This window comes from Emydura macquarii, unplaced genomic scaffold (assembly GCF_026122565.2).
Source record: "Emydura macquarii macquarii isolate MOO-44397 ecotype Brisbane River unplaced genomic scaffold, CSIRO-AGI_Emac_v2 contig_3128, whole genome shotgun sequence".
NCBI classification, from domain to species: Eukaryota; Metazoa; Chordata; order Testudines; family Chelidae; genus Emydura; species Emydura macquarii.
The window spans coordinates 5,388,042-5,408,902 of NW_027133265.1; the positions used below are offsets into that span (position 1 = coordinate 5,388,042).

The 20,861-nt window shown below is 40.0% G+C and overlaps 1 protein-coding gene across 1 annotated transcript in view; it reads right to left on the reverse strand.

The window, feature by feature from the left end:
• Nucleotides 1-20,639, reverse strand: part of SLC30A9 (solute carrier family 30 member 9) — a 68,846-nt gene extending 48,207 nt beyond the window's left edge. Inside the window, exons 1-4 of the mRNA XM_067531284.1 lie at nucleotides 20,520-20,639; nucleotides 17,393-17,551; nucleotides 8,672-8,734; nucleotides 4,854-4,953 (exon numbers count right to left, since the gene is read on the reverse strand). Of these exons, the coding sequence (XP_067387385.1) occupies nucleotides 4,854-4,953; nucleotides 8,672-8,734; nucleotides 17,393-17,551; nucleotides 20,520-20,616 (419 nt within the window). The 5' untranslated portion in view covers nucleotides 20,617-20,639. The remainder of the gene's footprint in view (nucleotides 1-4,853; nucleotides 4,954-8,671; nucleotides 8,735-17,392; nucleotides 17,552-20,519) is intronic.
• Between the last annotated feature and the right edge of the window lie 222 nt (nucleotides 20,640-20,861).

Here is a 20,861-nt window from a genome sequence, read left to right on the forward strand (position 1 = left end):
TCTAAAATGGCTGTCCCTTTAGTTACTTCCTCCACCATCTGAGTCGAGACATTCATCTTTGAAAGATGTTTATATATAAAATAGGAAATAATTTTGTTTTACCACAGTAATAAACCTATAGTCCTATTATTTCTGTCCACAACTTTTTGTGTAAAAGCCAACAAATACATTTTCAAATTTTTCTGCCTATAAAGAAAATAAGTTATGATAAGCTGATTTCACTTAAAACCTTTGCCTGGACTCAGATACTATGGTGATAAGTAAAACCCAGAGCAGAAACAGAATTTTAAAAATTGTAATTGCTATAAAAGTCACCAAACTTTCAAGAGAAAGACAAGGTAGGTACAGTAATATCCTTTATTGGACTGACTTTTGTTGGTGGAAGGGACAAGATTTCAAGCATCACAGAACTCTACATCAGGTCTGGAGGAGGTACCCTGAGTGTCCGAACTAAATACAAGGTGGGACATATTGTTAAGCAGAAGTGTTTCACACATTCTGTAGGAGACCACCCTTCTGATAACAATATGTCCCATCTTGTATTTAGCTCATAGACTCTAAGGTCAGAAGGGACCAATATGATCATCTAGTCTGACCTCCTGCACAATGCAGGCCACCGAACCTCATTCATCCTCTCCTGTAATAGACCCCAGACCTATGATTGAGTTACTGAAGTCCTCAAATAATGGTTTAAAGACTATAAGGTACAAATAATCCACCAGCAAGTAAACCGCGCTACAGGGGAAGGCGAAAAACCCCCAGAGCCTTTGCCAATCTGCCCTGGGGGAAAATTCCTTCCCAACCCCAAATATGGCGATCAGTTAAATCCTGAGCACGTGGACAAGACTCACCAGCCAGACACCCAAGAAAAAATTCTCTGTAATAACTCAGAACCCACCCCATCTAACATCCCTTCACAGGCCATTGGCATATCTACCACCAGTAGTCAAAGATCAGTCAATTGCAAAACTAGGCTGTCCCATCATACTATACCCTCCATAAATGTATTAAGCTCAGTTTTGAAGCCAGCTAGGTTTTTTGCCCCCAGTGCTTCCCTTAGAAGGCTATTCCAGAACTTCACTCCTCTGATGGTTAGAAACCTTTGTCTAATTTCAAGTCTAAACTTCCTGATGGCCAGTTTATATCCATTAGTTCTTGTGTCCACATTGGCGCTGAACTTAAATAATTCCTCTCCCTCCCTGGTATATATCCCTCTGATGTATTTATAGAGAGCAACCTTATCTCCCCTCAACCTTCTTTTGGTTAGGCTAAACAAGCCAAGCTCTTTGAGTCTCCTCTCATAAGGCAGGTTTTATATTCCATGGATTATCCTAGTAGCCCTTTCTCTGCATGTGTTCCAGTTTGAATTCATCTTTCTTAAACATGGGGGACCAGAACTGTACACAGTATTCCAGATGAGGTCTCATCTGTATAACTGTATTAACACCTCCCTATCTCTACTGGAAATACCTTGTCTGATGCATCCAAGGACCACATTAGCTTTTTTCACAGCCACATCACATTTGTGGCTCATAGTCATCCTGTGATCAACCAATATGCCCAGGTCCTTCTCCTTCTCTGTCATTTCCAACTGATGCGTCCCCAGCTTATAGGAGAAATTCTTTTTTTAGTCCCTAAATGCATGACCTTGCACTTTCCACTATTAAATTTCATCCTATTTCCATTACTCCAGTTTACAAGGTCATCCGGATCTTCCTGTATGAAATCCTGATCCTTCTCTGTATTGGCAATACCTCCCAACTTCTTGTGTCATCCGCAAACTTTATTAGCACATTCCCACTTTTTGTGCCAAGGTCAGTAATAAAAAGGTTAAATAAGATTGGTCCCAAGGCCGATCCCTGAGGAACTCCATTAGTAACCTCTCTCCAGCTTGACAGTTCACCTTTCAGTATGACCTGTTGTAGTCTCCCCTTTAACCAGTTCCTTATCCACCTTTCAATTTTCATATTCATCCCCATCTTTTCCAATTTAACTAATAATTCCCCATGTGGAACTGTATCAAATGCCTTACTGAAATCTAAGTAAATTAGATCCACTGAATTCCCTTTGTTTAAAATATCTATCATCTTCTCAAAAAGGAGATCAGGTTGGTCTGGCACTTTTGTAAAGCCATGTTGTATTTTACCCCAATTACCGTTAACCTCAATGTCCTTAACTACTTTCTCTTTCAAATTTTTTTCCAAGACCTTACATACTACTGAGGTCAAACTAACAGGCCTGTAGTGACCCGGATCACTTTTTTCCCCTTTCTTAAAATAGGAACTATGTTAGCAATTCTCCAGTCATACAGTACAGCCCCTGAGTTTACAGATTCATTAAAAATCCTTGCTAATGGGCTTGCAATTTCATGTGCCAGTTCCTTTAATATTCTTGGATGGAGATTATCTGGCCTCCCCGATTTAGTCCCATTAAGCTGTTTGAGTTTGGCTTCTACCTCGGACGTGCTAATTTCTACCTCCATATCCTCATTCCCATTAGCGACCCTACTGCTATCCCCAAGCTCATCATTAGCCTCATTAAAAATGAAGGCAAAGTATTTGTTTAGATATTCAGCCATGCCTAGATTATCCTTAACCTCCACCCCATCCTCAGTGCTTAGCAGTCCCACTTCTTTCTTTGTTTTCTTCCTATTTATATGGCTATAGAACCTTTTACTGTTGGTTTTAATTCCCTTTGCAAGGTCCACCTCTACTTGGCTTTTGGCCTTTCTCACTTTATCTCTATACGTTCTGACCTCCATGAAGCAGTTTCCTTGCTGATCCCTCCCATCTTCCACTCCTTGTAGGCTTTCTGCTTTCTCTTAATCGCCTGTCTGAGATGCTTACTCATCCAGCTTGGTCTACAACTCTTGCCTATGAATTTTTTCCCCTTCCTTGGGATGCAAGCTTCAGATAGTTCCTGAAACTTTGACTTGAAGCAATTCCAAGCCTCCGCCTTTAGATCCATGAATTCTTCAGTCCAGTTCCTTTACCCAACTAATTCCCTTAATTTTTTAAAGTTAGTTCTTCAAGGCCCTAGTCACAGATCTATTTTTGTTTATCCTTCCATTTAGTTTGAACTGAATTAATTCGTGGTCACTCGAACCAAGGTTGTCCCCTAAAACCAGTTCTTCTATGAGGTCCTCACTACTCACCAATACCAAATCTTAAATAGCATCCCTCTTGTTGGTTCAGCAACTGTTTGGTGAAGGAACCTGTCATCTACTATCTCCTTTGCAATCCTCTGCAACCATTCCTGTATCCTCCTGGGTTCTTATTTGGTGGTATCTCCGTTGGCTCATCCACTCTTTGCATAGGACTAACTGCTTTTCTCTTCTTTCTTGACCTCCCACCTTCAGCAACCACCTGCTGCACCCCTTCTTCATTTTCCAACTCCACAAACCTGTTTCTGAATTCTATTTCTCCTTCACTAGCCCGTCTTTTCCTCTGCCAGGTTCTCGCAGTCACATGCTTCCAGTGTGGCCACTTTCCTCACCCAGCATTTTCCCCTCAGAGTTCGTTGGTCCTGCTTCCATCTGCAGGTCCAGGTTTTTCCCTTCAGCCTTCTCATTCCTTTGCTCCATCATCTGCTCGAACCCCCTTCTAAACTCAACCAGAGTTTCCACCTGCATCTCCAACCCTCGAATCTTCTTTTCCATAAGCTCTATGAAGAGGCACTTCATACAAATAAAGCTCTTTTAAGGTATCCCCCTCCAGGATCTTGTACATCCCGCAGCTTTCACATCCAGTCATCTTCATTGACTCTTCCACTGCTTGAGTGACTACCATTACCGCCTCTGTATCTGTCATAGCCTTTCCCCCTAGTTCCTGTCAGTGAGACACACTAAAACAAAAAAATCCACCAAAACAATCCCTAAGGAGCACTCCAACAATACCAGAATACCACATGCTCCCTCCCCAAACTCCCACTCAAACTCCTCAAGACACTCAGGTTACATTCTCCAGACATGAGGAAGAGTTCTGTGATGATCGAAACCTTGTCCCTTCCACCAATAGAAGTTGGTCCAATAAAAGATATTCTCTCTCTTACCTTGTCTCTTGTATCCTGGCAATACCACCATGACTGCAAACAACTTATTTAATAAAAGTCAAACAGATTTTGTAAATGAGATCAGACATTTGAGTTGTGTTGTTTAAGTGGAAGACATGGCAGCGATGGATGACAGATACTAAAGAGAGTTAAGTATGCATTTAAGTAACAATAACCATGGGCCAGAATGATACATTTGATTAAGTCTGAATATTAGTGAGCGTTAAGTCTTAATTTGGCAAAATATAGTAAGCATTTGTAAACAGATATAATACTAAAGTTTAAGATGAAGCTTCCTGTGGCTTCTAAGTGGGCTTTCATATTTCAGAGATTCACATGATCTCTGTCTATTACTACAAGGTTGCCTGTGCCCCCTGTGAAACACTGGCTGTTCCAGAGACAGCATTTTTTCTTCAGTGACTAACAGAATTTGCAACTTCTTGGCATGCAAAGTCAGTACTGTGGAGAACAGGAAGATTAGAGGTGTTGGAAAGAGAACTTAAATTAAGTTCATTTTGTTTTAATAGTATATACATTAAACTGTTACAATGCCCCTTTAAAAAGTATAGGAAAGAGTTTGAATCTATTAGCCACCATGATGCAGTGAGCTTGAAGTTTAGTTATTTGCAAATGAAGTCTCAACTCAGTCAGTCTACGATTTATTGTGTGTATTGGAGTGGTGCCTAGACACTTCAGTCAGGATTTATGTCCCGCTGTGCTAAATTATTCTACACTTCTGAAACACACATGAACAAGTCAAAAATATACAGACAATTATACTTTAAACTCACAAACTACTGTACCTGGATTTAAGACAGAACTCATTTATTGCTCTGACACCAGTGATGAAATTATTCTGCATGTATTTTGGTCCATACTCTCTCTTTTTAAGTACTGCTTTAACTAAAAAAACAAAAACAAAACAAAAACAAATACCAAAAGATAAGTATTATCAAGTTCAATTAAAAGTCATATGGAGCATGCTACAGTAGAGGCCCTGAAAGATAATATAGCTCTACATGAAATCATGGGAAATCATTATTTTAGCCCATTAACTTAAGTGGAGACTTGCAAATTCTTCCTTCCTGCCAGGGATTCTGGGATAAAGAAGTTTAATGAGAGACGTAAAAGAGGAAGGTACTCTGCAGATCATAATGGACAGAAAAATGTAAATTTTCTGGAAAGAATGAAAATAAACATTGTTTAAAACAGAGTAGTTTAACTTTGTGTCATTTAATAAAATAAAAATTGCTATTCTGGCAACAAAAAAAAAAAAATAAACATATGTTCTAGTCAGTCACTGGTGGCCAAAGACTTAGCAAATTATTTTCTAATTTCACTAGTTAATTATTTTACAGATCTTTTCAGAATTAAACCAGAATTGAAACAGATGATACCTCCACTTTTTTTAAAAATATCCCATGTAGTAGTTTCCAGAGCTCTCTCTCTTCAAATAGCCAGACTGTACTTTATGGATTGTGTAACAGTTAAAAGTATATATTCCTTACATGTATGTAGTATCTATTTAGAAGATTCTACTCTAACTTTTTCAGAATTTGATGTACAAGCAGGAGACCATGAAAATACACACAATTTTAAATGCAATTTTATCTTACTTCTAGTTATGCATTCTTGGCTGCTTGTCACCACAAATATAACATCCTTACATTGATTTTTAATTTTAAAATCACTATAAGCTTACTTTTGTTAATATGTTAGGCAGGTTACCATTGAAAAACAATTACAGTTGCTGAAGGATATTAGGTGTATTAAAGGAGAACACACATCTTTGAAAATTTACAATTCATAGATTAAAATCAGAAGAGACCTCTAGGATAATCTAGTCTGACCTTCTCCATAACAGAGGCCTAAGACTTCACCCAGTAATTTCTGAATCAAGCCCATAACTTCTGTTGGCGCTACAGTATATACTTTAGAAAGATATCTAGTCCTGATTTAGAGACATCTATCCACGGTATTTCTTGATAAATTGTTCCAATGGTTAACTATCCTCAGTGTTAAAGTTTGTGCCTTATTTCTGGTCTGAATTCTGGAAGCTCTGAAGCAAAATGTTTACGCTGACAGTGCATTACAGACATTACAGATTTCAGCATTTATTTACAAAAATAATCTGGTGTATTTATGGCACTCAGTGAGGTTTTTAATCTACAAGACAGTTTTAAAGTAAATTTGGAGCATCTAATAGTATGTGCTGCATCACGATCTTTGAGCACCATGCTCTTTGGATCTAATGGATATTAACACAGAGTTGCTTGGGCAGTGGAATGGAAGAGAATAATAGTCAGATAGAGAAAATGGCTCTCACATGCTTTAATATTTTTCTTTAAAGAAACCCTTAAATAAGTTTAGCAACTTTCATATCTTGGGATATACACTTACAACATTTATCAAAACACTTCTCTTAGAGGAACACAGGTAGGTTTCCAGAACAGCAAATGAACATGGTATCATCATGCTGACACACGACTCAGCGTAGGTTTACACTACAAACTTGAAGTGGTGCAGCTGCACTGTCATCTTAATAACCCCACCTCCACAAAAGGCTGTAGTTATGTCAGCAGGAGCGTTGTCTACACTGGCACTTAGGTTGGTATAACTACATCACTCAGCGGCGTGCTAGGATGTCAACAATGCTACTTCCATGTTCACGAAGTATCCACTCAATATTTCAAAATAGAAGACAAATTGAAAAATAATTTCAGTTTTAAGTTTCCAAGGTAGTGTAATTAAAAAAAAAAAAGTTAAAATTTAAAAAATAACCCACCAAAGATCTCTCAGATTTTAATGCGAAGAAGGTCCCCTTTAAGAGTCTTTAGCGCTTTATTACTATTTGTAACAGTAAATATTTAGGATACAATTGTGCCTAAAGGCCTATACAACCCCACTGAGCTGAGCATCATACAAAAATCCTTGCCCTGAAGGGCTCATAATTTAAAGACAGAAAGGCTGTGCCTTCACTAAGAAAAAGGTGTGTGTTTATTTTACAGTGAATTAGCTATCTCATTATACAAAACACACCTTTCCTTAGGACATGTCTACATTAGCACTTATATTTGCAAAGCTTTTGTGCCACTGTAAGCTTGTGAGTGTAGACATGGCCTTAGCAACAACTGGCCCAAAACTGTTGAAGATTAGGGGATGTGAACACAACATACAAACAAATGAGTAGGATGAAGTACTGACTCTGCTTTATTAATTACATATACTGTAGTTTGGAGGAAGGAGAGGAGAAAAGAAGTTAATTGGGCTTGGAGGAAGGAAGTAGAAAAAGAGAGAAGGAAGAATTAGCACAGATTGTCACCTGTCTAGCCACAATCAGCAGGCAGTGTTTTTTATGCATTGGAGCAGAGGCAAGTCTTAAAAAAGGATTTAAAGGAAGGAGCTACAGTTCAGATTTTATCAGGGAGTTTTTGCAGCGTGGAGAAAAGTGAAGAGGTGGTTAAGGAAGAAGCTTACCAGTGGGCAGTATAAGTTAGTAGTACTGGTGGAGATAAGGCAGCAATCAAAGTCACAATAGATTAGATCAGGTAGGTAGGCTGGGGTTGTTATGGCAGTTCTTAAAAGTAAAGAAAGAAAGATTGTATGTATTGAAGATGTGAAAAGAGAACCCCTGGAAGGAAGGGGCTAACATGGCCAATGACAAGCCAAGAAGGTGTTTTAGCAGCAGCATTCTTAATAGACTTGGTGCTGTTTTCCACCATGATAAGATAAAAAGGAGAGAGGAGGACGTGAGGCTGGGAATGGGGGAAAAGATCAAAAATCTCAGTTTTGGCCACATTGAGTTTAAGATGTTGACTGGATATCCATGAAGAGATGAAAGACAGGCTGAGATACTAGACTGGATGAAGGCAGATGAATCACAAATCTATTTCTCAACTGATGAACTATTAGTTTAATGTGGTAGTTAAAGCCATGCTTACAGCAACACTATTTCTAATTATTCACTATTTCTGAGTAGCACTATTTTCAGAAGACATTCTCTAAAATAAACAGACAAATGGAAAGTTGATATGTGAGCATTTTTCACAAACTCTATATACATACATACAGTAGAACCTCAGTTATGAACACCTCAGAAATGGAGGCTGTTCATAACTGAAATATTCATAATGCTGAACAAACTGTTATGGCTGTTCTTTCAAAAGTTTACAACTGAACATTGACTCAATACAGCTTTGAAACTTACCTATGCAGAAAAAAAAAGACTGCTTTCCCTTAATTTTTTTTAGTAGTTTACGTGTAACACAGTACTGTATTTGCTCTTTTTTTTCTTTTTTTTTGGGGGGGGGCGGGGGGGTTGGGGGGGGGAAGGGGGTCATCTCTGCTGCTGCATGATTGCATATTACCAGTTCCAGTTGAGGTGTGTGGTTGACCGTCAGTTTGTAACTCTGGTGTTCATAACTCTGAAGCTCTATTGCATGTGTAAGTAAGCCCAAGACAAGAACTACCATACACATTTCCTACTTACTCATGGACCCCTCCTAACGTTCAAAGAAGATTTTCCTCCAAGTCTTATAACTTCTAACGTTGGAAAGATACCTCAAAAGGAAACAACATACCCTAAACAACTGTAACATTGAAACAGAACATACATGTTTACCTTTTACTTGGATTGGCTCTTGCAATAAAAGTGGTTTTTGGCCTGCACTGCTGGCATCCCGTGCTGTAAGAAATAAAAAACCCTCACTGCTGATATATGTAAACAATTATAATTAAATAAAATAAAATACTATTGTTAGCAAGGTCAATAGAAAACTGCATAAAGTTATATTACTGTCACATGAATTAAAAACTGACCACTTAGTTTGTTGTACAGTATTTGTGAATACTCTCAGATAATGAGAATTAGATAATGTATAAATAATAATACACATTAATTTACCACTGAAAGTTGCAATTTAATATTCAACAAAGTTGTTAGGGGTTTTACTGTATTGTAGGTTACTCGAAAATGGTCATGAATCAAAAATGTTTTCAGATACATCTTTATAGTTCTGGACAAACAATGCAAAATTTTACCATCTAAGTAGTAAGAATTGAGGTTTGTAGATACTACCCCATTAAGATAACGAAGTCTGAAACTGTATTTTCTGTCTGCAGAAAATATCACAAATGTTTTGATTTACAGATTAAAAGCCATCTGAAGACCTGGAAACATTTTAAACGAAAAAGAGTTAAGATTCTAAAGAGCACAGTTTGTGAAAATCAAAATCCACAGATTTTCTTGTGTCATGAATTTCTGTTGAAACTGGACAAGAGAAGAATTTTAGCTTGTATTTGGAATTTGAAGATATACTTACTCCTCATCAAAACACAGCCAATCAAAAATCGTTTTACTAAGAGAATGGGATACCAACTAGCAAAAGGGAAAAATATGTATTTCCAGATATTAGTCTCATTGCAAAATATCATCTTATAGTAATCTGATTGTGTGTTCTAATCACAAATCAGAAATGTTATCAGATAAGTTCAAATGCACATCTGAATACTAATTCTGCAAATCACCATCTTAACTCACTGTATTATCAGAATAAAATCCTTATGATTCCAATAAACAGATCTAAAATTGTGTTTAATACTCTAGCACTGGATGTTTGCCACACATCTGCCGTCATTAGCAAAATTAAAACTAATTTTATTAAAACTGAAGCAACTTGGAATACTCAGAAGACTTTGAGGATTCTTCAAGTAGGTCCATGTTACTTAATGAGACGCTCCTGATTTAACATCTGATTTGAATTATTCAAAAATCAAATATTCTTAAAAGCTTGGCCTTCATAACTATTCTTTTAACCAAAGAAGTAGCCATTAGATCCGACAGGAACTACCAAGTCTAACATGGTCTGAGTGTATTTTCTTGTAAAGACTGAGGTAACAGTAAGAAAAAAAACACACAAAACAGTTTCTAATGTATTGGCACTCATCTTGCAGTTTATAGTGAGTGAGTTTGGAAAAGCTTAAAAATAACTAAGCTTTTCTCTTCCTATTGAAAAGTGTCACCTGCTCTCTGGACAGCTTGAAAAACAGTAATGTTTAAAAAAAATTGTTCAAAATAAATAAGAAACTCTTTGCTGTTCATTTCTCATGATATTTAAAACAATGGGCATTGACAAACTATCATTCTTCATATGCACAGCCAAGATGGTCTGGCACATTTTCTTTCAATTTTTGCCAAAAGTCACCCTGTGTTGTACACACATACGTTTTTTAACAAGAAAAAAGTTAATCTCAGTGACATTATTTAATAAAAGGTTACGCCATAAACTTTCTAAGGAAAAACAAATTACACATCAAATGTCAAGATTTATATTTGACTGTTCAGACAGCATTAAGTACCCTTTTAAAATGTATTACCCTGCTCTGGAGGCTTGATAAGAAACACAATGAACCAATGAGAAATGAACGGCATACTAGAATTCAGAACTGCTGCTCTTTGGGCAGGCAGAAGTTGAAGATGAGAGTGCTTTAAACATTAATAAATTAATCTTCAGAATGCCCCATCGTAGGAAAATATTACCCCATTTTTACTTATAGGGAAACGAAAGCTCAGAAAGGCTGAGAGAATTACCTAAGGATATAATCACTGAAAATTGAGATTACTTACCTGTAACTGGAGGTTTCTGGAGATGTGTGGCCCCTATCTGTATTCCACATGTGGATACACATGTGCTTCACATGCCCAAGACAGGAGATTTGTACAAGTAATGTCTGTTGGTCCACACATGAGCAGTTGCTCTCCCCGGGCTCCAAACCAAAAGCATAAAGGGCAGAGTGGACTGATGCCTCTCCAGTTCCTTCTCTTACTATGAATCAGACAGGATACAAAGCAGAAGGAAGGAGGGCAGGTAGTGGAATACAAACAGGGACTACACATCTCGAAGGACCTCCAGTTACAGGTAAATAACTGTTACCCCAGAATTTAACATTCCTGCATATACCCCAGAACTTTACAATACTGCAGTCAGCCATTTTGTATGTTGAACTACTGCCAGCTGAAAGTCAAATACCACATAGCAAGGAATAATTTCAGGCCTTTGTGAGGCAAGGTCAGACAGCTGCATACTTGCAGTTTGTTAATCAGAATGGAAGGATGTGACAAAGTTACAGAAGAGAGTGAGCGAATAGCGATCTTGGTTTTAAGTAACCCTGACATATTGTTATGACTAGAAATACTAGAAATGTTTTGAGATGAGAAGCTTGTTGAAATCAGGAGAATTGGTAATCCAAAAAAGGTTACTATGCTGACCCACTAGGAATCACTATAGATTATGTGCTTTGTTAGAGTTAGCTATAAAAGATTAGGTAAAAATAAATACCTTGGTCCTAATGAGACCTTTCAAGAATAAAATTGTGGTGAAGTGAATAAAGATGGAGTGGCCTTCCACTGGAAGATGAAAGGCACTGATAGCTGAAAGCCCACCTGACAAACTCAAAGCTATGACCTACTGAGGGAGGAGAGAGAGTCTAAAATGACAGGGACACCTGCAGATTCTCGTGATTACAGATTCCGTTGTGACCAGGTAGAGAGACACCTTCATTTAGCCAAACAGCACTTTCAAGTGGAGACATTTTTTGCTGTAATTAGGGATAGTTCAGATGGCCTCAGACCATGAATGCTCCAGAACTGATGCCTATCCAACTACCAGGTCATGAGATTAAGAGGGTCTGGGTTGGAATGTCTGATCCTGCCCTTGTCCGGAGTTAAATGAACCAGAAAGGATTGAATACAGATGGAAGGATAGGGTGATATTTGCAGAAGGTCCAGAACCAAAACTGCCTGGGCCAACTGGAGGACAACCCTGTCCCTGTCATGGCGAATTTTGCAAAGAACCTTAGGTAGGAGGAGGATGGAAGGAAAAGCATACCTCAGATGGTCTGTCCACGATAACAGAAGGGCATCACCCTTGGAGTCTCTGTATAATGATGCTCTGCAGCAATAGAGATTGAATTTCTTGCTTGTTTGGGAAGAGGACAGATCCCAAGAGGGTGTTACGCATTGGGTGAAGATTTCAGTTTAAACAGAATTGTGAATTTCCCACGCATGATCTATGGAGAAGTGCCTGCTGAGATTATCTGTCAGAATATTCTGCACATATCAGGTAAATCGCTGACTGTGTGATGAGGTTCTTGATGCACCAAATCCATAAATTCACAGCCTCTATAATCAGAGGAAGAGATCTTGCTCCACTCTGTTTCTTTACATAAAAAACACCTGTCATGGATGCGGGAGGATCACATGAGGGGGAAGAACGCATTGCAGGCTAAACGAACTGCCCTCATCTGCAGCAGATTGATATGCAGTCTGGCCTCCCATGGGGACCATGTACCTCATATAGTGTGACTGCCCATATGTGCTCCTAATATTAAGACGGATGCACCCATGATTATGGTTGTAACGGGGAAGAGGGGCGTAAAGAAAGAGAACTCACACCTGGTCTGGTTTCGTCCACTATGGAAGAGGCTCTAACTTTTGGTGAGATTATTACCCTGGTATTCAGGTTGTTCTTGTCCGGCAAGTAAACAAACTGAAACCAGGCCTACAGGCAGCAAATGCAGAGTCTGACAAACAGTGATATGTATGTACACGCAGCCGTGTAGCTTAGTAGGAAAAGGTAAACCCTGATTGTGGTGCGAGATCTGAGGAGGACATGATTTATCAGGCTATTCATAATCTGAAATTTGTCTGTAGAGAGGTAGGCTTTTCCTGAGGATGAATCAAGGGTCACTCCTATAAAATCTATAGTCCCTATTAGAGTCAAAGTGGAATTTTCTCTGTTTACACAGACCCCCGGGGATGTCAGAAGGTGCAGTAAGAACAGAGTCCCCAACTGGCTTGATCTGCTCACCAGTAGCCAGTTGTCCATATACAGGAAGACAGTGCGGTCATCTGGGCTGCCGTCACAGAGAAGACTTTCATGAAGACCCTGGGTGCCATCACCAGTTCAAATGGAAATACTTATAATTGGTAGTGCTCTTCTCCTACCAGGAATGAGAGACATCTTCTGTGGGACTGGTGACTATCCATATAAAAGTAAGCATTGTTCATGCTGAAGGCTGCAAACCATGTGTTCTCCTCCAGGAAGGGAATTATTGATGCCAGTGTTACCATGTGAAATTTTGATTAGCAAATAAAGATATTTAGTTGGAATAGAATGAGAATTGGTCTCCATTTTCCACTTTTCTTTGAAACTATGAAATAAGGGGAGTAGAACCCCTCCTTTGATGTTGGGGTGGCCCCTGCTCTATGGCCCTTCTATGGAGGAGAGAGATCACCTCCTGATGAAGAATGATCTCCTCGTCAGAGTGATCCCTGAGAAGGGACCAGGAAGAGGGCTTGTGGTGGGGAGGAGAGATAAACTTGACTGTGTAGCTGGAGTGGATCATCTCCAGTACCCACTTATTGGGGAGGGCCTATAATACAGCATGGCATCAAGATCAGTACACAGTCCTTGAGCATGCCGTCAAAAGAAACCCTTGAACAGTAAGTAGGGCTTGACAGCAGTCGTAGAAATGGAGGAAGCTCCATACTGGGTCTTTGAACTCTGTCGTGTGTGTGGTGGTTCGTAAGGACGCTAGTAATAAAATGCCTGGGAGGAAGGTGTGGTCTTATAGGTTTGCTTGTGGTGTTAACTCTTCAGAGCTGGGATATAAATGCCAAGGGAGCAGGAGGTTGTCCTAGAGTCCTTAAGAGAGTATAGTGACTCGGCCATCTTCTCACTAAAGAGATTAGACTCAAAGGGCAAGTCCACAATGGTTTTCTGGACCTCCCTGGGGAACTTCAAAGAGTACATCCATGATTCACGCCTCATGACTACAGCTGTGGCAATGGCTCTAGATGCAGTGCCAGCTGCATCACCTGCTGCTTGAAGTGATGTCTTAACCACCAACCTGCCTTCATCAATGAGGGCTTGGAACTGAGCCCTGTCTTCCTGGGGAAGTTTGTCTCTAAGTTCCACAATTTTGGAATAATTTAGAAAAACGTATTTGGCTAACAGTGTCTGGTAGTCAGCAACTCTGAACTGGAGACTAACTGATGTAAATACTTTCCTTCCCAAGAGGCCAAGGTGTTTGCATCCTTGTCAATTGGGGTAAACTTGGGGTGCTGCAACCTGAACCCCTCTGTAATCATCCAACCATTAAAAACTCTGACACTGGGTGGGTAAATAAAAACCCTGTCCTTTCAGCCAACACAAAATATTGTTTTTCAGCCCTCTTAAAGGTAGGGGCACTGGAGGCAGGGAACACCACATAGATCTGGCAGGTCCAAAATGGCCTTGTTGACTGGGAGGGTCAGACTCCTAGAGCCAGAGGGTTGAAGGATGTTCAACTGACCATACTGTGTGTTCTGAGATCTCTTCAAGAAGTATCTGGAACTCAGATGCTACCCTCTGGTACTGCCTTTGGTCATCAGGTGGGGATGTGGATGCTGAAGCAGTCACCTCGGGTAAAAGGAGGATGACAACAGTCAGGACTGGCAAATCCAGCTCAACTTCTTCCTCAGCAAACTCTGACAGAGCCAGTTGGTACTGACTGGGAGAGAAAGGTCAGTGTAATTCTTGCATTAGTCTGGGATGTCTGTTCTATGGATCCCATGGGGCCCAGTAAGGCCATAGGAAGGTTGACCAACCAGGGTGTAGGGGGAGTGGCAAGAAATAGGGTATCAACTATCACCTGGTTAGGCATATCCTGGAGGAGGAAGGAGGCTCCAGGACTTCCTATGGGTTCTGCCCAGAGTTGTTTACCTCGGGTGTGGGGGTGGGGGGAGGAGGGAGATGAGGCTTGTCTGAAGCATCGGATTCACTCGAAGAAAAGGTAGACTCCTGCTCTACCAGCAGTGCTGTCAGTACCAGTGGAAGGATGCTCCAACTTGTGAACACAACAGAAGAGGATCATCTTCTCCTCAAGGTAGTTTTTTCGGGCACAGAAATGTCTCTAAGGAGGACCTGTCCCAACAGAAGAGGAGACTGTGGTCAGGACAGAGTGAAAATATCCTTCAGAGAGGTAAATGTTTCAGTCCTTCCTAGAGTTCAGGGAGTCACTGAGGTGGGAACTGAGTTAGTGTTCGTCACAGATGCAGAAAGAACAGGGATAGGAGACACAGCTCTTAAACCCCAGGACTCTTATAACAGTCCTTCCCTGCGGGAGTAGAGGAAGATCGTAGCAGGCACAAAGAATTCCAACTCAGGCCATGCAGCAGTAAGAAGGAAGTGGAAGGGGTCAGTCTGCACCTTCTTTATACTTTCAATTCGAGGAATGAGGAGAGCAACTGCATGTGTGGACCAATGGCTGCTACTTGCTACAAATCTCCAGCCTCAGGTGCATGGAGCACATTCATACCAATATGTCGAATACACACAGGGATCAGCACTCAAAAAAGAGCATGTTCCATGCCATTACCCTGGGATGAAGGAACTGTCTTGCTTTTTCATAATTCTGCCATGTTTTGTTATGAAAATAAATTGCAACAGGGTTAAATGTAATATCTACTGAAACCCAGTATATCTTGCATCTTGTGAGCTACTGAAGCAAACGTCAGTGGAAATGTAAGTGAAGGTGAAGAGGTCTGTTTCACACAAACACCAACAAGAAACGTCTTTAGATCATGTACTTACGCTAATTATAAAAATGTACAATGGTCAGTTTTTTAAAATCTTTACAAGTTTTAGTTAAGACCCCACAGCATGAAAACACCAACAATTTCAAGTGGCTGAAAGTAGACTAGTATTTAGCTGTCTTACATAAAAGTTTTCTCTTATGGCAGCCTTCTTTGATTCCAGTTTTTCTAAGCAATGCAATAATTTTAACCAAATAATTAGTGTCCTCTCACTCTAAAGTCCAATTACAGCCTCTTAGACCCTAGCAACATTTTCAGACACCAGTTCTAGTAATTTCAAAAAGACTCAGAAAAGTAACAATCTTAGCTGACTAAAGTTGCCAATATTCAAAAGCTGCTGCAAACTTTGGAAATGTACAAGATACTAAAGTAGGGCTTGAAAAATCCACTCACCCCCTTGCCAATAACAAATGGGAAACTTTCCTTACTAGAGGATGGAGATTAAGTCATCAATTTATGTGGAATCTAAATTCTTATTTTAAAATTCATAATGTGAAGGTAGCCTTCCCAGTGTGAATATATGCAGTGCTGTTTTTCTAAGCTGGAAAACGGAGGGCCCCAGTAGCTCTGCTGGTGTTCACTGCTTACCCCAGTAGCCAGAGTGAAATTAATAAGATTAGTCAGTTTTGTGGCAATTGGTAACCCTTTGAGGAAAAAAAAGACATCTCATTCACTTTGCTTGGAAAAACTGTGAGCACAGCTGGGTAATATATATAGGTATATAACTAGGTGATAGCTAGTCTATTTATGGCAAGAAGAATTCAAAAAGCAGAGAACTGGAAAAGAGTAGAGTAGCAGACACACCACACACCTACCCACACCTTGCTGCAGCCAAATAATAGCCTAGGAATAGGGGGGATACACAAACATAACAATAAGATGACTTGGGTGAGGGAGTAAAAACAGTCAGACAAAGGGGAAGAGGGCTCAGAATTTCTCACACACCCCTAACTGGCTTAAGACTGATAAGAAAAATAAGAGCCTTCAAGCAGCTGTAGGGAGAGTACTCCAGTATGAATTTCAGTGCCATCCAGTTTCACAACAGCAAAAGTTGCCCATGGGCTTCTCTACATCTATAATGTGTTATGTAATTTAGTACCTGTGGGTATTGCCAGATTAACAGTTCTAGAGGGTGAAATCTTCTATATACAACACATACAGCTTAAACAGCAGTTTAAGCTTTCCCACCATTTTGCCTCAAACATGAGCAGAATCAGCATGTTCAGTATTTATGCCCATTCAATCTTTAGTACCAATTAATTTTATACAAGTAATCAAAGAGTAATCACATAACTCTGAGAATCTAGTGCAGGTTGGAAGGGATAGACCACTAAACTGTGGAGGCATCCCACTACCTATCCCTTGAGCCACCCAATCCCCCTCCACCATTTATCATTGAACATTTATTTAAATTTAGCTACAAAAAGAAAATGTATCTACATTTTTACCCCTGCTCATTCACTGGAAATCTTTACATACAGAATCTTTACATACTATTTCCAAATTCTGCAGCTTTAGTATAATAATACATGCAGTTCTGCTCTGTGATCAGTTTTTAATTGCATAAGGCAAACTAACAGAATCATTTGCTGAATAAGTGCTCTACTTATTATCTGCTCCTTTTAAACACAAAATAGGTAAGAATCCTATCCCATACATTCACATGACAGTACTGCAAAGAGGGAAACAAATGTAAAGCATGCAAACCTGTTCCAGCTTTCTGCACAGTTCCTTCAGGGCCTGATACAGGGCCTTTTTTCTGACCATCGGAGGTGTAAACTCTCACTTGACTCAGTGATTGGACTGGTAGACGAATGCATGGCAGTATGTGAGAATGACTTCCACATTTCATCAAGCCTTGCCATCCTGAGAGGGGGGAAAAAAGTTTTACACACACCAGTTTGAAAAAAAAAGAGAGAAAGTGTGTCAACAAGAATTGCTGATATTAGTTGTGGAAATCAGCTTTTAATAAATATTTTTGTCCATTTTACCTGTGTGCTAATTTAATAAACTCTACTGAAAATTAGTCCTTTCATCATTTTCCCAAGCTTCTCCCTTCTTCCCCTAAAGCATTCATTTTTAACACACAAATGCGTGTTATAATACACTGTCATATTTTTGCTGAGTTTCTCACATAGCTTAGTTCTTTGAAACTGCACATGAGATTCTCTTATAAAGTTCTCTAACAAAAAGCTACTTTAAGATTATTTTACTGCTAGATTAAACCCTATTCTAATCATCCTCTGTACAAACCTCTTTATAGTGGGCTTACACTACAAAACTATTAGCAAGATAATCCTAATAGTTTTGTCCTTTCGTTCCACTTGCCAAATCAAAAAACAAACATTCTAATGGATTAAATAAGTAACAGATGTTGGTCTGCAATTCAGGTGTAACGTCTCAACCCACTACATATACGCCACAATTAAAGTGTGATTTACAGTATGATTCATAAATATTACACACAAACAGTTTCTCTGTGTTTGAAAAGAGGCCACCCTTATTAGGCAATTGCTAGTGTTAAAAGATTGGCCCAAAGTATATAAAATTTACTGAACACAGTTCTGGTCCACCAGCATTAGTAGCCAACTTCTGTTATGCAACGTAAGCAACCACCAAAGCATCAACAAAGTTAACAGACTTTCTCACACATAAAATGCATACATTTTCTCTGCAGATATAACTTCATCCACCACAGAAATGCAAACATCTACTTAAAAAAAAAGCTGTGGTGGTGTCTTTGGAAAATATTTATAAAATCAAGTATTGCTAATCTTATTTGGATGTTAAATAGAGGACATTATTATTAGACAAGTCATCTCACAACACAATCATAGAGATATGCTTGGTAAAAGCATGTGCTCCATAAAAACTCCGTACAGTCTTTTACATATATTTTGTAATAATCGCTACAGCTAGAACAGGAATATCTGAATATAAAGGTACTGTAAACAAAATAAGTTATATTCATATATCAAAGTGATTCAGATCATAAAAGGCTTTTAAATACTATGCCAAAATTCAATATGCTCTGCTAAACATGTATCATAAATTAAGAAAGTACAGAAATATCACTGTATGTTACATTCAAATACAGTTGGATTTAAAAGTATGTGTTTGTCAAGTATTTGCATTTTAGGGGCATTTATTATTTAATTTAGGAACAGCATCCTCTCTCCAAATTGGTTGACCATCATATTTACAGATTAGTTAAGCACTGTTGAGAGAGTTTTTAAAACCATTATCCAGAGTTTATATTTTAATGCAAGACAGCCACAAGCTTATTTATATCTACATTTACATGTGCTTTAAAGACCATTAATGTATTTTAGACATCAAGATTCATATTCATTAATGAAATTAAGTAAATACATCTGTCATGTCCTCCATTTTAAGGGATAGAGGAAAGATGACTGCAACTATTTTAAAACAAAACTAAATCTTTTTAGTGTCCATGCTTTCATGTGTAATACAATTTAAGGCTCTCTTTCTGGAACAAGCTCCATGTGGGCAGACCTTGCCAATTGCTCTGCATGGACAGTTAATAGGGCCTGCAGCCCAGCCTAAATTTCCACATTCAGTCAAAGAAACCTCTTGATAATAGACTAAAATAATTCAGCCATACATACTTGTTTCAAACTATTATCTGTTTATTTTCAGAAATTGTTAAATACACTGGAAAGTTTACTCAAGAGTACTAAACAGCTTTTTATATATAACACTAATACAGCATTTGTTTTGGAGAAAACAGCTATATGGAAAGAACTACATGGACTCAACAAACACAAAAAACTAACTACTTCAAAGTGCTCTGTTCAGAGCATTAGCAGGAGCCCTGCTACCCCACATCTGTTGACTAGGGTTGGAAGGATCACCCTAAAATGCTATGTAAACATACCGGAACACTCTTCTCCCACTAACTACCACAAGGTCATAAAACTGACCACCTGCAGGTTTTTATTGCTAGTGAACTCAAGAGACAAGCAATTATGAGCCTTCTGCACCTGAAGTCATACATACAAAAATATATATAAATGAATTTATATGAACAAGATTGGGTTCCTGCAAGCTGCAACCTGACCCTAGACATCACAAAGATTAAATACCTGATCTACAGGAAGTCATGAAATGTACTCAACTACTTGTTTCACAGAAGTTCAGATACAAAAAAGATCTCTTAAGTCACACTATAGTTCACCCCTTTAGCATTCAGTGCAGGATTGTTTCCTCCACTTTATTATCCAATACTTTTATGCAGCACTTTTCACCACTGTCAGTTTCAAGAGAGAATAGGTGGGAGAGGCTGTTGGCAACACTCCACAGGAGACAGGCAATTTTAAAATGACAAGATCAAGATGAGGAAACAGGGAGGGAGGAGGGTGCTCAGGAGACAGACAAAAGTGAGGCAAAGGGCTATGATTTATGGGGGGACCGTAGGGAGGCGACGAGTTGGTTAGGGGGAGCATTAGAGATGTGAGGATATGGAACAAACGGGAATATGGGAGTGTAATTAAGGATTACTGGTGTTTGGCAAATTGTGAGAATAAGGAGGATCATAGAGAGGAGAGACTGAAAGGTTTTAAAAAGGTCTTGGAAATATAAGACTACGGGACAGCCTAGGTGGGATAATCACTAGCGGTGATGGGGCCTTTGGCTCAGCGCTGAATGGGAAAGCGTGCGGGGAGCCCAGAGCGGGGGGGGGGGGAGGCTCTGGGGGCAGGGCCGTGTCGGGGGAGGTAACTGCACAATGTGGGGGCAGGCGGGCGAGCCACGTAACCAGTGGGTCCGGGCAGGGGGCTGGAGGGCCCGGCTTGCCCCGCAGGCCCCCACTCACCATGGCAGACCCGACTGAGCTGCGCCGCCTGGCACCGCAGGTACAGCCGGCAGAGGCAGCACCATCCCCGCCTCTGGGCGGCCAGAGCCGGCATCATCCTCTTCTGCGGGCCGGGGCCGGGGCCGGGGCTCGGACTCCGGCCAGCGGCGGCAGCGCCGCCTGGCTTCGCGAGGGAGGGAGGGAGAAGCAGTCGCTCTCATTAGCGAGCAGCCGGCGCCGGCCAGCCGGCTAGGGAGGGCGGACGGCCCGCCCCTCCGGAGCCCAGAGCGGCGGTGAGAGGGGGCGGAGCTGCGGGACCCGGATGTAAAACCGTGCGTACTAAGGCCGCGCTGGAGGGAGCCC